At 40.1% G+C, this 22,717-nt stretch overlaps 1 protein-coding gene across 1 annotated transcript; it reads right to left on the reverse strand.

Moving 5' to 3' along the window:
* Positions 1-1,398: 1,398 nt before the first annotated feature.
* Positions 1,399-19,192, reverse strand: KPNA6 (karyopherin subunit alpha 6). Its single transcript, XM_075195201.1, has 14 exons — positions 19,105-19,192; positions 10,802-10,938; positions 8,742-8,837; positions 8,125-8,224; positions 7,856-7,950; positions 7,634-7,765; positions 7,420-7,508; positions 7,114-7,213; positions 6,823-6,986; positions 5,856-5,934; positions 4,220-4,345; positions 3,908-4,035; positions 3,614-3,792; positions 1,399-2,113 (listed from the first exon to the last, which is right to left on the reverse strand). The coding sequence occupies exons 1-14, from the start codon at positions 19,106-19,108 to the stop codon at positions 1,926-1,928; spliced, it is 1,617 nt and encodes a 538-aa protein (XP_075051302.1). The 5' UTR covers positions 19,109-19,192; the 3' UTR covers positions 1,399-1,925.
* Between the last annotated feature and the right edge of the window lie 3,525 nt (positions 19,193-22,717).

Below are 22,717 nucleotides of genomic sequence, written 5' to 3' on the forward strand. Positions count from 1 at the left end.
ACTTGAACCCCTACAATCTATTTTGCATGCAGCGGCTAAATTGGTTTTCGCACAATAAGACTGTCCTCTAGTCTTCACACCTTCAAGCGTTCTCTGAAAACCCACCTCTTCAGAAAAGCTTATGATATTCTTCAACCAGGTTACCCTATTACTACTCTCTACACAGCTAACACAAGACAACAACCCTCTAACCAACATTGCTGTGTGACTGATCACACAGCCCTCTCAATACATTTTACCGATGCATTCTAGCTGGACCAATGTACAATATGATGTAGCACATGCCCTTGTGTTTCAAATTCCCATTGTCCTATAGATTGTAAGCAGGGCCCACATACATCTCTGTCTGTATGTATTACCCAGTATTGTTTCATTAAGGTTTGCTACCAATTGTAAAGCGCTATGGAATTTGCTGGCGCTATATAAATGTTGATGATTGTGACTAGTGTCAATTTGCCTCAGCATTTCAAGTGTACTGAAAGAATGACTGTCCGCAACAAACTTTTACAGTTGCACTGCAGTTTCATAATGGACAAGTAATCACAATTCATAGACTACATATGTAGAGTTTGAAAACTAAACATTGTGGTGACAGTGTTCTCTGTACAGAACACGATACACCTACATGTTTAGTTGATAATCTGTAAAAAAAAAAATAAAGCCTCTTCATGAATCTTAGTGTCAAAGAATATTGAGGAATATTTGTACCCATTTTTAAACATGTGTAAATAAGATCTTACTCTTATGCCAACACCTGTGAGATAACAAGAAAAGGGAACTAAAAGCCGGCTAAGTATTAGTTTAATTCAAGTAGATATATTTCTTTCTTTCACACCAGTACAGGCTACAGTCACAAGGTATTGAAGAGAATGAACTAAGAGGGCGTTGATGACACTGCTGGGAAGGCACAATCCAGATGCAGAATTCCAAATCCATAGAGATCATACAGGAGTGCACCAATGTTCCGTAACCTGCCACAGGGGACAATTTGCTACTTCATGCCCTTAAAAATATACCTGTTGCCTACACACCCTAGGCAGATATTTATGCTGGCTAACACAGTATTCAATTAAATGTATATCATCAATTGACTAGGAAACAGTGAGATCAAAGTTCCTCAGTGACTCTCACTGAATAGATTGCATTCACAAGAATATTGGTTCAGCTCACCATATAGTTGTCTCTACCATGGTTTAGTGACAGGTCCGCGTGTGTTATAGGAGGCAGATCATGCTATAAGGCACTCAGGAGCTTGAATTACACTAGAAGTGTTATAAGTCTGACAAGTTGGCTCCTGATAAAATGTCCACTGATGTGACACTTAAAAGCTACGTTCAATAAATATCAGAGCCACTGCAGTTAAATCTGTAAGAGGTACAATAAATTACTGCATCAGCCTTATCACCACTATTCATTGCCTTGTAGCCATTTACTTATTTATTCCTTTTTTAATATATTTAAATACTGCTATAACTTTTCAAACAAGAAAAAAAAAAATAGGATGTACAATTTAAATTGCTTCTCCTCCCCCCGCAAAAAAGGGTACAGATGCTCACCGCATTTAATTCTAATGCTTTAAGATTCTGCAAGTCCATTTGAAATCAATCCAAAAAAATGTAAATAACCTTATAAAGCAGAGAGAGTTCAGCGCCAGAGACAAGTAAGTGTTTTACGTACAAACCTCGCAAAAAGCAGCATAAGGTTGAGCTCATGGAGTTTAAACTCAGGCATTCATAGAGCCATTAGAATCACAGCTTTCTCTGCATGAACAAACATGTGTAAGAGGAGGGAGAGAAACGGTTCTATTAAACCATGTACAGCAACTTGACTCCAGCGTGAAGGGCTGCTTCCCTGACTTTACTCTCCACACACCGAATGGGACCTGTGGAGGTAGGATCTCCTGTGAATGTCCTAGGGGTTCTGGCTCACAGATGGAATCCCTCCATAGGGGCTTCTGTTTGTTGGAAAATGTACTGTTGTTGAGAATCATCCACAGATGGAACAAGTTGAAGATCATCCTCCTCCACTCCAAAGTAATGTTCCATTAACTCAAAAGCTTTCTGGTAAATTTCCTGATTCCCATGGCTCTGCAGAAACTCTATTTTATTCAGACCTTTAGGGGAAAAGAAAGAAACTAAGTAACCTACAGCATATGGTTAAGGGCCCTCTTTACTGCAATTCAATGTCTGTACACACCTTCTGCACATCACAGAGCTCTTGGTATTGTGTGTCAGGGTGAAAGGCCAAATAAAATATTAAATTGATAAATATGAATGCACGACATTTCCCCTCAGACAAAAGTGTTTACAACTTTTGGTTAGTCAGCCGAGGGGGAGATAATTTGGTTAAGCTCAGAGATTTTTTCAGGGAACTCAATTAACATATGCAGATCACAGCCATGCATTCCATCTGATCGATCATTCATGTACTTCAATTTTCAAATTTTGGGAAATCAGTGTGCCACCCTGTACTTAGGAGCAAAAACTGCACAAGGGTTGTGAAGTATAGACCAACTGTACAAGAAAACCACAGTAGTCATGTCTTTCAGAATGATATTTTGATATGTAAATGTGCGGGATGTTGTGACTGGCTTATTGCAGGGGGAGGTAGGTCTATGGGATATCTCAGAGTAAAGTTATAGAAGGTCAAATATTTTGGATTCATTTTGGACAAACTACAATTGACAAACGCACAATTAGCATATACACTGTTCCTTTAAATGCCATCCCAGTTAAACCTGCTTAAATACACCGAGTGTGAAATGGCAGATCGTCTTGGGGCTTAATCTAATTGATGGATTGTCCATTTGATTCTGCCTTGTCTCAGGCATATAGCCTATGATGATATAAAAGTTTATTCTCTGTTATTTTATTCATATGTTTTTAAAACTGTATTGCATTTTGTGTGTCATTTATTATGTTTTTTTTATTTATATCCAAATCTCCTGTATATTAAAGCAAAATTTCATAACTTTTGTCCTTGATACTCTACCAAATTCATTAGCCTTTTATGAAGAATTTTGCTTGACCATCTTAACCCTTTGAATGCTGGTGTATGAATGGTTAATAAAATTGGACTAACAAACTTAGTGTGTGCCAGCAGGAATATTTGTAACAGGTTTGATGCGCTAACTTGTGTGCACTGCTAACCTGTGTGTAACACAGAGCATAGTGGGTGCCTGCAGGTACGTTTGCGTGATAGTATATTGGGGTCCTATTGCCCATACTCAATAAGTGGTACAGACCGTAGATGTGCATGGGTGTGAGAGCACTGATTGGGGGTGATTCAGCAAATCTATAACCGATGTGATAGGCGAGGGAAAGATTGAATGCTGGAACCATGTGTAACCCCATACAGTAAACACCCAAATTCAGGGACGAGGGGGAACGCGTTCTGACATAAGGATTGAAATGGTAGAGTACCATTAACAGGTTTAGATATTTTCCTCAGTTTTTGAAAACTTTCAGTCTCAAATCGGTTTTGATTATAGTGATTCTCTATCAAATGTGGTGCCCATGTATAATATACATCCTCTAATTAACTTTTGCCTAAACCAAGCCCATTTCTCACATACTCTTTTCATAATCCAAAACTTAAAAATGCCCAGTCTCACCATATGCCTCTTCAATCAGCCCGCGGTATGGATTGATGCCATTGGCCACCTGCTTTGCCTCTTGCTCCCCAAGTCGAAGGATGTTTTCCAGTCCATTTAGAGCTACTTGTACTATTTTAGAATCCATGACTGTCAAGAGGTCACAAAGTGGCTTAATACAGCCCAGGTTCACCAGGTACCTAAATCAAGGTAAGGATTATAGCATTAAGAAGAGTTACAATCATACACACAGAAACAAAAAATGACATGCTTCCTAGTTGTCTACATAAAATAGTATCTGGTTGTTCATTTTACCCAATCTGTTCTGGTGTGCCCCCAGATGTGGCATTTGTTATTGCCCATGCAGCTTCTTTTCGGGTTCGAAATTCAGCTTTTTGTAAGATCTCAATCAATACTGGAAATATATTGGCATCAGCGACAGCCTGCAAAAGAAAGACTAGTGACTAGGACCACCCAGCAGTCATCTCATTTGCAATAGGTTGCCCATGTTAGACTGAAAAAAAAATGCTTTCATACAAAGAAAGGGGGGGGGGGGTGTGCAGTTTTTAACTGACAATACATAAAATATCCCATTTGTATTCCCAAGCAATGTGTCTTACACACTACCTGTATTTGGGCTCTATTCCCAGCAGTGATGTTGGAAATGGTCCAGCAGGCTTCTTTGCGGATAGACTCCTTTGGGCTGCTCAGAAGATGTAAAAGACAAGGGAGAGCAGAGCAGTTCAAGATGACCTAATGAGAATAGGATTTGTCATCAGGTTAGTGTAACTTACATTTCAAAACAACCTTAACTAGTATAAAAAGGTTAGCATTTGAATACATTCACCGTTTAAGCAGATTTTATTTCAATGGCTTTATTGACTTACAAAGATAAATATTAGCAAGGGTAATATTGGTCTACTCTCATTTCAATATAAACTAATAGAAGTTTGACAAAATACAAAACATGTGTAAGTTTAGTATTACAACTTTCTGGTAAGAGTTATTACTAGTGTTAAAGCTTAAACCAAAATTAAAAACTACTACAAAATGTTGCAGAAAAAGGGAGAACAGATATGGATGTAAAAGATCAAAATAAACTCAAAAAAGAAGTGGTTTGCTTTGTAAAACTTTTGTATTTTTCGTACCTTCTGAATCCCGCCAGCTACGTTGGTATTGCTGACCTGTGCATCCAGCGTTCAGAGAATGTAGACTGCTGGCTGCCATAACTGTGGGACTCAGCGGGTAGGATAAACGGCATAACAACTTGTAGCATTAAAGTGGAACTGAAGTCAAAAATCAAAATGCACTATGTTAATAGTAGTATCTAAGTGAAGTAATTTAGCCTCTGACAAATCTAGCCTATTGTTCATAATATTCCATATTACATTTTGTTTGTTTATCCCCAAAATTATGTCACTGTCAGTTTTAAACTTCAGCTCCCTGATTTGTGTAGTAATAGGAATAATGGACCCCCCTACTGTAAGTTTAGGTGTTTGCCATTACTGAATTGCACCAAATTAAAAACCCCAGTAGGACAGAACAGATGTACACAGAGTATTCACTGGTTAAAATCCAGGACTTTAACCTGTGTTAGCCCAACATATCAGTACTTTCTAAAATAATTTTCTTTATAAAAGGGGTGGAGTCTCAAGGAACTATGTATTTGTATACAAAACTAAGCATATTTTCTTAAATATGGATATTTGGTTAGAAATGTAATAAAATTAAGCAGTCCAGATTGGCAATGCTAATGATATACATCGTGCATGCTATATAGCTGAACTGCAATTAGTTCACATGCTTGCCAAAGGCCTGCAGCTACAGTGCAGCATGCATAGCTCATGTTCTACATGGCTTGCCTGGTAACCCTAAACAATTCCACTTTTACTTCTAGCAGATTAGTAACTATATCAATGCAAAGTATGCAAGCAATGTATGTGGTGTAGCTCTGTAATGCAACCCACAGGAGGAGTTCTGGCCAGGACTTTGGAAAAGACAGCTGTCCACATTTCCAGGGAAACAAACATAGCAACTCTCAATTGAAGACAATTATCAATCACCACTCATTGGTAACAGTGTAAACTACTAGAATAATCACAAAATATAATACAAGCATCCTGTTAATTTCAGAAAATGTTCAGAAAACTACTTTAGTTCCACTTTAAAGTCTATGAAATGTCCTTCAGTGCAGAATATATTTTAAATATAGCTTGGGTAAACATCCACTTTAAATATGAAACAGTAGAATTCTGTTTCTCACCTGTGTCTGTATATCATCTCCTGTGACAATGTTCCCTACAGCTCTCAATGCAGGTGAAGCCACTTTGTAATCATTGTGCCTGAGTAAGGTAACGGGAAAAAATAATAATATCAAAAGACTGGAGGCAAAGGAGGGGGGAGAGGGGTGCAGTACTTAAAGTACTCATCACACGTTCTATTTATAACTCCAGCAGGGTCATTTCAGGTTATACACCTTATCCGTTCACATTATTATTATTTTTCTGTTCAACAGTGGTTTTTATTATTCAGATTATTTTAATTAGGTAATTTGTCTTCTACACTTGTGTCTTTGCAGACTATCCATTTGAATCTTGTGACTTCAGGTACCCAGGCCACCTGGTGCTATTGTATAACCTAAGTCCTGAGAGATTGAAATTGAGAGTTTTAAGACCGGATATGTTTAGATGGAAGACCAAAGTATTTTTTTTAGCTAAAAAGCAAACACTTCTCCTAATGTATTGCACTTGGTTATGATGTATATTCAATATTAATTATTTTAGCGAATATGTATTTTCATAATGTGAAGAGTCTCCTAAATAACACTGGGTCATCTTGAGTTGCAATGTCTAGCCAACAGTTTGGTACATACCTGAAAAGTTATTACCAATCTAAATAGCTTCCACAATTAATCCTACAACTATTAGAAAACACTGGATGTAGGCTATAAAAGCTGTCTGTTCAGTTATATGTTGCACCAAACAAATATCCTAGTTTGCTCCAAGACAAGGCAGCAACCACATTGTTTTAAATTTTTTTTTGGGTTGGAAGGGTTCTAGCCTGTTTGATGCTTTTCGATGGATAAATACATATCTTAACCCTCACACATTCTACTTTCTGAAAACATAAAACCCACAACAAAGTAGTAAACAATAGAGCAGCAGATGTAGTATGACACAATCAAGTTATTACTCAAACAGTTGCCCTACTGCTGATTATTTCACACTAACATTAAGAGTTCCACCAGCCTACGGCAGACTCCGGAGTCAATAACTGCCTGGATCTTCTCATTGGGACCATCAGAAAGATATGACAATGCCCAGCACGCATCTGCTAACAGGTCAGAGTCACTGCTGAACAGGAGACGAGATAGCACTGGAAGACACTGAGACACCTAGAAAGAAAAGGATGAGAAACAAGTAAATTATATCTAAGTGAGTAGTGTCAGAAAGCAGCAATGAGAAAAGTGCTTGAGAAAAAAAACCAAATACCCAAATCTACAGTAAATTAGGTAAACAGACCTTATCAAAGTCTGGAGGTGGATTTTTTCCTCGACACAAGTTAGACAAAGCCCAGACAGCATTCCTGGTCATGGTGAGACGTGTTGACTTGGTGAGCAAACTGCAACAGAAACCAATCGTTACTTGCAAAATGTTTCATGTTATTGCTCACCACTGGAGTAACATCATACTATAGATATTATCACCATGCAACCTTATCCAATTTTTTTGCTCCATTTGCCGTTAGCCAAAAATAAACATTTTCAACCCCTTTGCGTACAAGACCCCACAATTTCAGCCTTGCTTCAGCTGCATGATGGTACTTACGTAAGCAGGGGAGGAAGGATATCACAGCTCAGCACATAGTCTCGGCACACTGAACTATCACCTGCAATGTTCCCCAAGGCCCACACAGCCTGAAGGAACCCAGAGAAAATGTACATATTAATAAAAAAGGTTAATTAGCAAAATATACGGAATGGGAGTAGTGGACAAAACATAATTTGAAAAGACAGAAGCACAGGGAGGATGGAACTCAGACCTGTTCCTGCACATCTTCATAATCAGAGTTTAATAGCTGGATGAAGATTGGCACAGCTCCTGCTTCAATCACTATCTTTGTTTGTTGTGAAGTGCCGGAAGCAATGTTTGTTAGTGCCCAGGCTGCTTCAAACTGTAAAGATAGATAGCCAATATTGCACTTCCTCTAGTATACAAAACTCCTTGCAATATGTTGCTTCTGAGTTAAATAGAATGTACATACCTGTAGTGTATAGTTTTCACTCTTCTTTAGAAAATCCACAAAGCGCTCTACTACACCAGGAGCATTGATTACTTCGTCTATTGGGGGGTTAGGCTCTGAAAAGTGATTAGACTTTAGGTAGATGTGCAACACTGTCAATGATGTTGATATGACTGACAAACTTCTGTGCATCTGGATAATATTTATCAATACTTTGCAAGCAATATCTTAAGGGAGAACTCTTTCTGATGTCTGTATCCAACAAATAAAAGACTCACAAAAATTCATACCTTTAGATAGCAGCTTTCGGAATTTTTGTGTTGTGGCCAACTGCAGGTCAGGGTCATCAGACAGCAGTAATCCAACCATGTCACGGGTAATAACGCCATCCTGGGTGTGTGAATAAGATGAGATACATGAATCATATAAAGATAAATACATACAGTCTACACACCCATAGTAAAATTGCGGCTGTACGTGATGTAAAGCCTGAAATCAAGATAAATCATGTCAAACCTTTTTCCACTTTTAATGTGACCTTACAAACAACAAAATTCAAGTGAAAGACAGAAAAAAATAAAAATAAGGTAAGATAAAGGGTCTGACTGTGTAGTGGGACGGGTCACTAACCTGTACCAGGATCGAAATCTCTCTTGGAGCCCCTGTAAGCGTGCACACCCTTTCATAATGGGACTGTAGCTGTGTTCAGAGTTAACTAATCACATTCAAAATCATGTTCCAAGATAATTAGTATACACCTGCCAGCAATGAAAGTGATTGCAATTAACCCCAGCTGTTCCTATAGTATTTCCTTTCAGTTGTCTTGGTTAGATCCTACTTGGAAAAGCCATGGTCTGCAAGTGGCTTTACATACTGTAATTGCTCAATATGTCCTTTCTTAACATACCCCAACATTGGTGGAGCTAACATAGGAATCCATCAAAGGCCCATCAAACATGGGTGCGTCTTCAGAGACGAGTTCTACATTGCGGCGTTTGAAAAGCTGCAGTCAAAGGAAACAGAAAAAAAAAATGTAAACAGTGATCTAGAGAATTAACAAATAAAATCTCATGTTTGCTGGACAACTGCCTGAAGGGTGTTTTATATTTAAAATAAAAATGAAAGCACAAGGCTAATGAGTAGGGAAGGGCAGACAAGCTGGCAGTGAGGAGGTCATATATGAGCCTCCAGCCCTTGAGAAGACTCCCAGCTTCTCAGGGAGATGACACTACCATTGTTGTATACCATTAGGAGAAATCTGTACTCTGGACCCAACAGGAGGGGCAACAGTGTGTGGGGGCAGGTGGAGTTGGGTAACAAAACAAAACAACAAATACCCCTGGGTACAGAACATCTAACATTACCTCAAGAGAATACAGATACACTTGTTTGCTGCTTAGGGGACTTATAAAAAAGCATAATTAAAATAAACAAGTGATGTTAATATATGTATAAACTCCTGCAGAGTTTAATTGGAGTGTTCCGATTTCAGTACTTCAGCATTCATTAAGAAAAACCTGTGTATTATAAAGAAGTAATAGGAAAATGGACCCCCCTACTGTAAGTTTAGATATCAGACGTCACTTGTGACACAATGACTTAGGGGACAGTAGGGGGCTTCATTATCACATGTACACCGATCAGCCACAACATTGAAATTTTGACAAGTGAATAACATTGATTGTCTCGCTACAAGTGGCACATGTCAAGGGGTGGGATATGTAAGGCAACAAGTGAACGGTCAGTTCTTGAAGTTAATATTTTGAAAGCAGGAAAAATGGGCAAGCGTAAAGGATCTGAACGACTTTGACAATGGCCAAATTGTTATGTCTAGACGACTGGGTCAAAGAATCTACAAAATAGCAGGTCTTGTGGGGTGTTTCCAGGATACAGCAGTTAGTACCTACCAAAAGTGGTCTAAGGAAGGACAATCAGTGAACCGGCAACTGGGTCATGGGTGCCCAAGGCTTATTGATGCACATGGGAAGCAAAGGCTAGTCCACCTGGTCCAATCTCACAGAAGAGCTACTCTAGCACAAATTGCTAAAAAAGTTAATGCTTGCTATGATAGGCAGGTGTCAGAACACAGTGCATCACAACTTTATGCATATGGGGATGCGTGGTCGCAGACTGGTCAGAGTGCCAATGCTGACCCCTGTTCACCATCAAAAGCACCAACAATGGGTATGTGAGCGCCAGAACTGGACCATGGAGCAATGGTAGAAGTTAGCCTGGTGTGATGAATCACGTTTTCCTTTTACACAATGTGGACAGGCTTGTGCGTCATTTACCTGGGGACGAGACGGCACCAGGATGTACTACGGAAAAAAGGCAAGCCAGCTGAGACAATGTGATGCTCTGGGAAATTTTGGTTCCAGGCATTCATGTGGATGTTACTTTGACATACCACCAACCTAAACATTGTTGTAGACCAAGTACACCCCATGAAGGGGTGTACTTGGTATTGTCTACAATAAACTTGATAATGTCTACAATATTATCTGATGGCAGTGGACTCATCAGGCTAATGTACCCTGCAAAAATTGTTTAGGAATGGTTTGAGGAACATGACAGAGTTCAAGGTGTTGACTTGGCCTCCAAATTTCCCAGATCTCAATCTGTTTGGGCATCTGTGGGATGTTGAGGAAAAACAAGTCTGAGCCATGGAAGCGCCCACTTCATAACATACAGGACTTAAAGGATCTGATGCCAATGTCCTGGTGCCAGATACCACAGAACTTGGGAGTCCATGACTCGACGGGTCAGAGCTGTTTTGGCAGCACGAGGGAGACATACACAATATTAGGTATGTGGTTTTTAATGTTGTGGCTGATCGGAGTATAATCAGTTATAAAATGGATACACAAAGGAATTCCATATCTCAATATATCTAATTGAAAAATGTAAAATCACATTTTGCACATATTTAGTGTGCTAGTGCTCAGATGACATAGAAGATCTACTAACTTGCTGTTCACGCTTCTGCTTGCGGAGTTGAATCCCCTCCTCCTCTCGTCGTCTGCGCATCTCCTCAGGATTTAGAGCTTTGTTCTTGTAGCACTTCATGCGACTGTTGTCCTTCCCGGGGCTCACTATGGAGGGATCTGGAAAGGGAAAAAAAAATAACCCCCAATAAAAACAGTATTAATATCAATTAGATAGAATTTTCCATCGTCCAAGGGAAATCATCAACCTATAAGTCTTTTACAAGATGTAGACAGTCTAATTGTATCCTTCAATTTATCAATGGCTGTGATTTTGCGTTTCCCTTTATACACTCACAAAAAGTAAATTTTAAAGGTCATCAATTTTGCTATACTTCTATATTTATAGCGTTGCCTGTATCTACAACATTGTATAATTGGTTACCTTCTACTATGATCGATTAAATACGGTCATAGAATATTGTCTGCTTGGCATATAGAATACATTTTAAAAAAAAAAAAAAAAAAAAAACGTGAATTGCCCTCATCGTTAATTCCTTTTCCTCAATGTTCTCCACGGTAGTCTTTAAAATGGGAAGGTTTCAGTTTTGTTTAGCTAGAGTCAGGTCAAACAAAAACATCCCCTTAGACAGTATATAATCCAGCTACTCCCAATCCCTCCGTGTCTTAGTATTGCCAAAGCTGACTCAAACATATTAAACAACATGGGTGACAATATTGGGCTGCCATGGAGTACTTTGAGGAAAAGGAATGAATGGTTAATAAAAAAATAAAAGATAAATTTGCAATTGTTCTCTTCATTCCTCCATGGCAGGCTTTACCCAAGCAATATATAGGGAGGGCCACAAATAATAACGAACAATTTAGCCACATATGCTGCATAAAGAATAATTTATTTAGTGGCTGACTAAAAAAAAACAAGTCTGCCAAATTGAGTCACCAGATGATAAAATATCCAGAGAAGGGATGGAAGGATGTCCATCCGGCTATGCATCTTGTGCCGTTATTTTTCCTAAAGGTGTGCTCCCCATCCTGCAACACTGGAGTCTGACGTGCATATCACCCACTCTAGTTCTGAAAGGGACATTTTTTTGCCACCAATTCTGTCTTCGTCAACAATTGAGAGATTTCTCAGTGGTTCCTGAAAGTTTTGTGGTCTGATCCGATGAAACCGGTTTGAGATTCCATTTCTTTAAGAGCGCCACAACTTAACCACAGATGATCATGACTAGAAAAGGAATGGAGAAACCACATGTGTCGTCTACTTAACACAGGATTACTCCTACTGATGAGGAAAACATTCCCAATAGCTGCAGCCCTTTCCTTATCGCTGGTTTACAATGAGCATGCAATTGCCATGCAAGAGACAGGATTTTGACAACTTTCCTCAGACAGATATAGCTTACTTCACATGTTGTCTATTTGAACTCCTAAGATATTTATTTGCTGTGTTGGAACAAGATGGCTTCTCTTCTTGCTCACAACCCATTCATATTTCTGCTGGAAATTATTACCTGAACTGTTCTACAGCAGATGATCATTTCAAATTCACCCAGATATGGTCATATTTTGCAGCCTTGTTTCGTTAATTCTGCTACCAGTGGGACTAGCACTATGGCAAAAGCGCACAGGGAAGTTGCCAGTCTGAAAGGCAGGCAGGTGAACTGAAAATGGTGTCCCATTATCCAAAAATCGAGGCATGGCCTGTGCTGCGTTGCAACCTGAGCATGAAAGTAGGCATGCTGGAGGTTCTATGGATGTCAGGACTTCATATACATCTTGTGGTGCAATGATTGCACCCAAAGCATCAGGTTCATTCACTGATGGCCTTGACAATGGAATTCACAGATTCCAGACAAAAAGATCTGGAATGTACAAAACTTGACGAGTCTCCTTAAAGCCAATACCATGTGAAAGGCTCCCGAAGGAACAATCTGGAACAAAAGTCCCTGCCTTCTTGCTCGGGGAGTGGGGGGGGGGGGCTGATCTGGGAGATTGCCTTGATCCTGTACTCTTTTCTTTATAATGCCCAATAACCATTAACCTGTAATAGAGTGGGTCCAGACTTTTGAAAAAATGTGAAATTCTTTCCCCTATAGGTGTTATTGGAGACAGCTCCAGACTGGAAGTCATTGTGAACTTTGATTTGCTTCGCTATCCTTAGGTCTGATAGGACTGTCTAGATGTAGTACCGAAATTTTGTCTAGCAAAATTGCCTTCCCGGACTCCCTAGACTGTTGACGAGATTAAAAATTTCTAGCTCTATGGTCTTGTGGCAGTCTGTTTAATTTCCCACCAGATAATTTATGTACCATATCGTGACAGGACTGGGTCACACTGCCAAGATAACTCCCACCAGCCCATCGATTTACAGGGTTACATAGATAGTCACCCCAGAAACAGTTCTTAGATTTTGCCTGGCGGATAGGGGGAGGGCTTATTACAGACACTTAGGGGGTAAGAAGAAACAGGAAGTGAGGGACTGCTGGAAGCCTGAAGCAAACCAAAATCAAGGAAGAGGTTAGTTTCAGGAGGGACTGGATGCTAAAATCTGGAGGTTGGGAAAGCCAAAGATTATCCATCATTTTTCACAGGACTGGTCCAGACATTGTGGCAGGGACACAGCAGGGGAGCCACTGTGGACGGCTGACTCATCTTCACTTCCCACTCCAACCTCCTGGTCCAGCACCCACCAATGTTTAAGAAGGAGATGCCCGGGGGTTTGCCCGGAAGAGGAAAAAAAACAAAAAACAAAAAAAAACACATTGGGAATTCGACCATGGAAATAAAGAGCCACTCCAGTGGGATGAGGTGTGTGTGTGGATTTTTGAGGATTGATTTGAGTGATCATCGCTGTCCTGTATCTTGGGAAGCAGACTGTTGCTCCTTCGGAGGACCTGTCATCACCTCACTCCATCGGGAGATACTGGTCAGGTCCAGGATAAATTGGTGTGCCCACAGAGCCCCACCATGCTGATGGAGAGTTGGCCAAGCAGCTGTGAACAGGAAGATACCAGGACTCCCTGAATCTCCTGTTAACAGACTCTTGCCTGTGGAACTGTTGCACGAATAAGGTGGGTGGGGATGGCATTGTATCTTTCATTCTCCCCCTTTCCTGTGCGATTCCTGAACCTAAGAGGGCAGGGTAACCCAGTGAACTTCGTTTTTGAAATAAACGGTATCCTCACACATAGCATCTAATTTTTCTCTGAAAAGAAAAGCTATGTCAAAGTTAACCAGTCTGTTCTTTGACTAGGCATCTGCTGAAAAAGGACTTAACCTGAGGGCTTTCCTTACTACTGCTGCTGGTGCCCTGAATCTTGCACAAAAAAAAAAAAAAAAAAAAAAAAAAAAAAAAAAAAAAAAAAGCAATAATGCTCAAGGATGCTTCAGAGAAAGTAAACAAAATTTGTGCATAACGTCAAACACTTTTCAGTAAACATTCCCTTAATGTAACATTCCCTTAATGTCTGTATAGAGGCTTTCACTCCATAACCTTAAAGCACTAACTACAGAAACACCTGACTTTAATGTGGTCCTGGATAAAACGTGAATCTTTTACAAAGAGCTCTCTGCTTTCCTGTCCATGGGATCCCTTAAAGGGCCACCTACTTACAGTGGACATGCTGACTATAGTTGAATCTACTCTTGGGATTGTGCTCCATTTTTGAGCTCTCATCTGGAAATGTATACATTCTTTCTAGTCTCTAAAAAACATTTCTCCACTTGGGTCAATTCTTTAAAATAAAAATACCACCACTAGGTGTACAAGAAAAATACCCTTTTTATGATGCTCTCTTCAAACAGAAAGCTGTAGGTTGAGGCAGAAATTGATGTTTCACCCACAACGCATATGAGCCACCCACAGATTTAAATATGTGCAAATACATTTCCCACATTATTCAGATTAAACAACCTAGGTCTTTCTTTAATTTCTCCCGATTCATCACTAGAGGAATGTTCCAATATTCCCACTCCGAGTGGGATTCTAGGGGGCATATTCAATTACAATTCCGGTCCGCGATATCGCGCTGGAAAGGGCCGCGAACTTAATCCACGTTACCGCAATAACGTGGATTTTCGTTCGCAGCCCATAGGGTTGCGTACGAAAATCTGTGTTATTGCGGTACCGTAATACCAGCAATAACGCGCACTTTCCGCAGTAACGCGGACCGGAACCCTAATTGAATATGCCCCTAGGAGTATATACTTTCCATATCTATACTTGTTAGGGATCTGCTTTCAACTCCTTGTGTTTTATGCAAATACTTCTTAGGTACAAATGACTTTCATCCATGGCCCGGGTAGCCAACCAGACCTTCAGCTTACCCCATCAGTGGTGTGTCGCTGGAACAGATTAACAGGTAAGCCTTGTACTACAGAAAAAAAAACAAAAAAAAAAAAAACAACCAACTATCCCTTCCAGACCTGTCTAGTTACTGGCAGACAAAAACTTTGGATGAAGAGGAAGAGCTGGATTATATATTGTCTGAAGGGGTGTTTCTGTTTGATGTGTCTCTAGCTAAACCAAACAGAAACCAACCCATAGGAAAGACTGCCATAGAGGCGTGAAGAGGAAAAACATAGGTCTTAAAAACTAAAATCCAGACTTATTCAGCAACAACTTCAAAAGGACCCCAATTTTCAGTTAAGAAACACTGAGGTAAAAAGTGTTAACCCTGACATTCCACTGCAGCTCTATTAAAAAATAAAGTACACATCTCTTCTCCAAAATAAAAAAGGCCTTCAAAAGATATAATTATATCGGACTACAAACACTGACAATCTCAACCAATTGGAGACTTTTCGTCAACACAAATCGATTTTTGCCGAACATATCAATACTCACAATGTCTTCTGGGAGAACTCTAAAGCACTATTGCAATGATAGATCATTTCCTATATACACAGTTAGTACAAAGAATTGTCATAGTCTAGAGAACATGCAAAAACACAGGACAATGCCGATAACAAAACTAAATATTCAAAAGTTAAACAATTGTACAATACCTTTTCTCACAGAGAAAACCCCAAATCAATATGAATAGCAAAACAATAAATCTGGAAAGCTCATGGCCAACCTCATAAAAAGGACCTCAAAACAAAACCAGTGTATCCTTCAAACAGAAAACTTCACTCTCACCAAACTATAGGATCACATCCTTACTTCTGATGACACCACACATGGATTCATTGAGGAAAGAATTACTGTCCTCCCTAAACTAGTTAAGAACCAAGAGACTGTTTGTTTAGACCAATATGTCTACTCTGGATGAATGAGCAATGTTGAAATTGTTGTTACATTTTGTTGATAAATGTTATACACCGACTTTGAAACAGTGTTGTTATGTTCACAATAATCTCTTCTATTATTATAATATTACTAGAAAATATAAAGTCAGTCTCAACTCTGTAACAAGATAGGAAATGCTTGAGATCAATAATCTCTTGAATTCTTTTTATACTTAATTGTTCTCTAAACCTTCAGAACGGTGTTCAAAATATTTGTCTGACAACTACTGGATGTATCATATGGATCACATGGTCCTGCATGGGTAAAAGAAAGCATTAGTGTAGAACATATTCTGCAAAGCTTCACAATGGGGAACACAAAGTAATAAAAGAAGACTGGGTACTACAAACAAAGAGGTAAGCTTACTATCTATAGGAAGATAGGAGTTTGATACATAGGGTTGAGTGCTACATAATAAGTACATACTGGTCTAGCCTAGGTTACAACAGAAAAAAAGTGCTAAGTGGGGCTATATGATTCAGCCACACAGCAACGTTGGATTGTGGGATCTGTAGGATGTTGGAATGTAGAAAGAAATTAAATGTAAGTAGAGCATGAACAATGCAGAGGGCTGGTAATCGTGTCGAATAGCAGGGGATGGGGGGATGGGGGGGGGGTAAGTGGATGAGTTAGAGAATTTTTAAAGTTTGCTTGAAGTGGTGAATTTTCATAGAATACTTGATTGTTAAAGGAAAAAGGTCTTCTTATATGAGGAAAAGAATTCCAGAGTGGGTGCAGCTCAAAAAAGTCCTGCAACCTGAGAATGGGAGCCAGTAAGGTTACCATGAGAAATGCAAATCTTGGGCATAGCTGAGAGGTATTTTGAGACAGGTGAAGAGACGTGGCGCAGTTTTGGTAATAGTTTTGTATTTTAGTGGACATATTTTATATTGGATTTGGTAAAATACAAACAACCAATGTATGGAGTGAGAGAGGAGCAGCAGCAGAATGTTCTGCAAGGAAAATGAATTCAAAATAGATTGCATGGGTAAAAGTCTGGTTTAAGGAAGATCAATAAGAAGGGAATTGCAGTCAATGTGGGACATGAATTAAACTTCTTGTAGTGCCTGGAAATGTTTCTTAGATATATGTAACAGGATCTGGAAACAGACTGGATATGGTGAACAGAGGACAGAGTCAAGGATGACACCTAAGCGACAAGCTTGACGGGTACGATTTATGGTTGGATTATCCACAGAAACAAATTTCAGATACATAGCTTCTACTGACTGGTGGAAATATTATTAGCTCCGTTTTTGAAAAATGGCAAGAAGACACCAATATGTAATGACAGACATTTGGTAATGCAGGACAACACAAATGGCAAGAGATCTTGAGAGGATAAATTTGTTAATCACCCACATAGAGAGGATAGTGAAATGCAAAGAAGCTTATTCGTTTTCCAGGAGACATGGTAGAGATAGAGAAGAGCAGAGGCCCAAGCAACAAGCCTTGTAGTACTCCAACTCATAGAAGAAGCAGAGAGGAGGTGGATCCAGAAAAACAAACAGTGAAGCAGCAAGTTGATAAGTTGGATGAGAACCAGGATAGGAGAGTGGCCTGAAGACAGAGGAAATGCACCTTTTGCATGAGAAGTGAATAGTTAACAGTGATAAGTACAGCAGATCGATTTAAGAGAATTAGGAGTATTGTCCTTTATCAGTAATCAAACCATTGACCGACTGAAAGCCTGACTGAAGTGGGTACATTAGGGTTGTGTGATTAAAAGTGTGAGTTGTTGAAATGTAGAAAGCCTCTCAAGAAGCTTGGAGCGGTATAGGAGTTGAGAGATGGGATGGTAATCAGATTGGGTCCGATTTATTTTTTTTCCTCTAGAATAGGAATAATGACCACACACTTGAATAATGATGGAATGATAGCAGTGTGGAGTACAGATGTTCATTTATGCTGGAATAAGCACAGGTGGACAACTGATTTGAGGAGAGAGAGACAAGTGGACAAATAGTAGAGTGGAAAGAGAAAAAGAGTAGATACTTCCTCTTCATTTGTGGGATCTAATAAAGAGAAGATGACAGAGGGTGCAGAAAATAAAATGCTTTCCAGAGCTCATATTGGATCTTGGAAATCTTATCATTGAAGTTGGAAGCAATATCTTAGGCAGTGATGTGGTGTTGACAAGAGATTTAAATGTATATTAGTTTGCCATGGAATTTATTGGCGCTTTCTTTTATTTTTTTCAACATGTCTGTTTGAAAAATAAGGATATACTACATTCTATGCATGTTTTTCACAGTAATATACAAAAAAAAATCAACAAGCTTGCTGTGCATTTCAAAAATTACAATGTACCCAGCACATCAAATATGTGATTATACATTACATACAAATCTTTAGCAGAGAGGCTAGTGAAACACAAAACATCTTGGCACCAGATGTTCAGTATAATGTCTCTGCATCTTATCCTAGTATCAATTTAACAAAATATATTTTACTTATTGCATTTTCAAAGGAAAGGGCTCATTATGAGAAATCACAAACAATAAAATCTGCATTTATTCCATAAGCGCTGTCCAAGTTTCAACAAAATGGTATTATACTCTCAAATGATACTGCCTTTTATTACAATAAAATATGTCATAGTTAAGGAAGAGTAAGAATAACCTGTCAAGAAATGAAAGATGCTGCTACTACTAGGATGGAAACTGATGAAATCGAAAAATAGAAACCACCTCCTGTCAGTGTGCACATCTAATCATTTGATGTGTGTGTGTGTGTATATATATATGTGTGTGTGTGTGTGTGTGTGTGCATATGTGTGTGTGCATATGTGTGTGGGTGGGGGAGTTCCGCACTGGATATTGAAGCCAAAAACGGGACTGTAATGTATGTGAGAAGACTTCTGTTCCCCCCCCCACCTCAGCTGCTGCAGCCTTTATCAACCAGGGTGGGGTTGTGCCCGGGAATTCCGTCCCGGTGCTTGCTATGTTGCCCGGGCACTGCCATGCTGCGATGCACCATCCCAATGTCATTACACAATCTGTCTCCCCCTCTGAGTTTAAACCCAGTCTCACCCATGCTGCCCCCGGTCTGTCAGGGCCTCTCCCGGCTCCTCTGGGACAATATGTCTGACTAACGGAAGCCCGCAGGTGCCATGAAGGAAGGCGCGGAGCAAATTTGTGTACGTTAACGTCACGTACGCTGTGCGTGCGTGTCACGGCCGTTGTATCTGCGTGTCACCAGCTTAAAGTGGCAGAGCAGTATATGGATTTTCTTTGCTGAATCTGGTTTATCGTTCTAAATTGTTTTCGAATTTAAGTAAACTATCTAGCCTAAAGGGTTAAACTCTATTCTGCTTACAAAATAGAACTGTTCTTTGTCTTGTAGAGAATACGATGTTATAAGATGATGCTATTTATCTAAATAATAGATTTAGCCTGCTAATTATAAAACGCATCATTGTAGATGAAATAAGTACGGAACGTGACTACTATCCTTAGTTTTACAGTACTTATTTCAACTACAATTATTTGTTTTAGAATTGTCAGCTTACAAGTCACTTTGATAAATAGCAGAATTTTCTAACATACAAACCGTACAGGTATTAGACAAAACAATTAAAACACGTGGATAAGTGAGTGACATCAAGCATATTGAAACAAAGGCTTCCACTTAGATGAGAATTGTGCTTTAATTAAGCAAATAACATCCCAGCATGATCATAGTCATGTATAAACATGCTGTATTGGCCTGGTTTGCTGTAATTATGGCTGCAAGGAGAAATACAGTGACTTTGAAAGAGGAGTGATTTGTGGGACACGTTTGGCAGGAGTGTTAGAGTCTGATATATTAAGGCACGCTTAACAAATTGTGTTGTTTTTTTTTTTTTTTAAATGCACGTAAATCAGGCATACGCTTGTCCGTAAGGAGTGGATTTGAAGTAACGTGTCGTTGAATATGAGTAGATATGCTCTAGACTGACAGACACAATACACTGCAGGATATGCCCTTTACCTATGTGGAATATAAAGCTCCAAAAGAACACACAGATAAAAAAAAATTTTTAAATGAATGTCACCTGCTAATAATATATGGTCATTACAAAACAACAACTTTTATTTTTAAATCCCCCCCTCCCCCGCTTAAAATACATTAGGATGTTCTTAATATCTACTGCACATAAAATGCATTTTTACACTTGCTGCTGATTGCAAACACATGTTCTAGTATACATACACAGCCGTCATCGTTATCACTTGGCACTTACACCAGCTCTGTAGTTGGAACAAGTAATACAACAGAATAATATGTGCCTTTGAGATGCCCAAAGCTTGAATTGCACATTGCTGTGTTTGCTCAAGCTTGGCACGCTCTTACTGTACAGAAAAAATGGGCAAGTTTAAGGATCTAAGCAGCTTTGACAAGGGCCAAATGGTGATGACTAGACGACTGGGTCAGAACATCTCCAAAACGGCAGGTCTGGGTGTTCCCGGTATGCAGTGGTTAGTACCTACCAAAAGTGGTTCAAGGATGGACAACCATTGATCCAGCGACAATGTCATAGGAGCCCAAGGCTCATTGATGTGCGTGGGGAGCGAAGGCTAGCCCATCTGGTCCAATTCTACAGAAGAGATAATGTAGCACAAATTGCTGAAAAAGTTTATGCTAGCTATGATAAAAAGGTCTGAGAACGCACAGTGCTTCGCAGCTTTCTTCATGGTCTCTTCTGCCAACTGGACACCCTCCAGACTACTCTGGGCAGTCAGACCCCTCCAACTAACCCTGCACAGACACCTACTGTTATGGTGGCGCCATCCCAACTTTGTATTTCTGCACCGCCTAATTATGCCGGGGATCCCAAGACATGCAGAGGCTTTCTGAACCAGTGTGCTATACAATCTGAACTCCTTCCAGGGAACTTCCCTTTTAAAAAAGCGAAAGTAGCCTATGTTATATCCCTACTTTCTGGTCAAGCACTTGCCTGGGCCTTTCCACTCTGGGAGAGCAATGTTCCCCTTCTGCACAATTACACCTCTTTTCTGGAATCTTTAGAAGAATCTTTTATGAACCTGGTCCTGTCTCTTCAGCTGCCTTGAGAGTTATGCGCTGCGTCAAGGTTCTGAAACAGTGGGCCTGTATGCGGTTCAGTTCCTGCCTTTATCATCTGAACTGCAGTAAAATAATGAAGCCCTAGTGGAAAAGTTCTGGCAAGAACTGTCTGACCGCGTGAAAGACGTACTGGCTCCTCGAGAGCTCCTGTCTTCCCTGGATGAACTTATTGCGCTCTACAATAGAGTAGACATTTGGTTTAGCGAGCACATTCAAGAGAAGGAATCCTCTTGCTGTTTTGGGGTTGAGTTAACACCCTGCTTTCAGACTCCAGGAGCGTTCACTGACGAACCTATGCAGATGGGACAATATCGCCTAATCCTAGTAGAATAAGAGAGAAGGTTTAAAAAAAAATAACCTTTGTCTATATTGTGCTGAGCCTGGACATCTACTTGGATCCTGCCCCAAGCGTTTGGGACTCTAAAGCCTAACTAGTATCAGAGAGGCCCTGTTAGGTACATCTGTAAACTCTCCCTCTTCTGATTCCAGTTCCTGTTTTTCCACTCCAGGGACTTTGCATTATCCCACAGGGTCAGTCACATTGTCTGCCTTACTGTACCTACAAATGGCTTAATATCTTAAGCCCCTCCAAACAAGATGGTCCTTACCTGTTCTTCTCCCACTTCAATTTAATTCTCACTTTTCGTCCAGGTTCCAAGCCTTATCTCATTCTTTCTACTCCTCAGATCTGGAGTTGTGGCCTGTTCCACTTGGGCTCAACATAAAACTCCATGTCAAAAAACTCTCGGCCCTTTACATCCTCTACCAGTTTCAGACAGGCCTTGGTGTAACAATACTTACCTTATCCACGTTCCTGTGTCCCGTCCTGTCGGCCGCGCAGCACTTCTGGGTACGCGGCAGGTCTGGTCGTGTGACTCTCCAGCGTGGGATTTGAAACCCCCCCCCATCCTCTTTGTATATAAGAAGCGCTCTGACACTAGTCCAGTGTCAGAGCAACAGGTTACCTAACCACCTGACTCCAGTGCTTCCTAGATTCTCGTCTCTGTACTTCCTCTGCCTGCTGTTTAACCCTGTGTGCACCAGACCAGGCTTGCTTGCAGACTACTCCTTGGATCTTCGCTGAACTAGACTGTCATCTGAACCGTGTACCGAACCTTGGCTACTCTTGCCTACGCTTTTGGAATATCCTTTGCACCGTCGTCTACTGATTTGTGTTACAGACCCGGCTTGCCCCATGACTTAGTTACAGGATCATCCTCAGTATGTCACCCATTGTGTCTTGTACCAGCTCCTATCAAGATCTGTCTCTACTACTCCTCTGGACTGCTTCCAGGTACCGTCTTTCATTATATTTGGTGTCAGGCACTCGCTTCTCCTGTCTGTCTCACACGTTAGGGTGCTGAACCAGGGGCTGCAACCTGCAGTCTCCCAGCAGCTAAGCCAGGTGAGCAACTGCAGATGAATTGACTGCAACTTTAATCCTGTACCGCAAGCAGCTAGTTTAATCAAAAATGATCCAACGAGAGCTCCACAGAGTATGAGATCATAGTCAGGTTGCAGTGTATAAGCTCATGAACACCTGGCAATGCACATTTGTGAGTTCAATGGTGAAAAGAG

This window comes from Mixophyes fleayi, chromosome 2, assembly GCF_038048845.1.
Source record: "Mixophyes fleayi isolate aMixFle1 chromosome 2, aMixFle1.hap1, whole genome shotgun sequence".
Lineage (NCBI taxonomy): Eukaryota > Metazoa > Chordata > Amphibia > Anura > Limnodynastidae > Mixophyes > Mixophyes fleayi.

Excerpts from the sequence above, each read along its gene's own strand:
- KPNA6 (XM_075195201.1), bottom strand. Across the intron at positions 7,766-7,855 it reads GTGAAAACTATACACTACAG|TTTGAAGCAGCCTGGGCACT; the intron begins GTATGTACATTC and ends CTATCTTTACAG. Across the intron at positions 4,346-5,855 it reads GAGATGATATACAGACACAG|GTCATCTTGAACTGCTCTGC; the intron begins GTGAGAAACAGA and ends TATTCTCATTAG.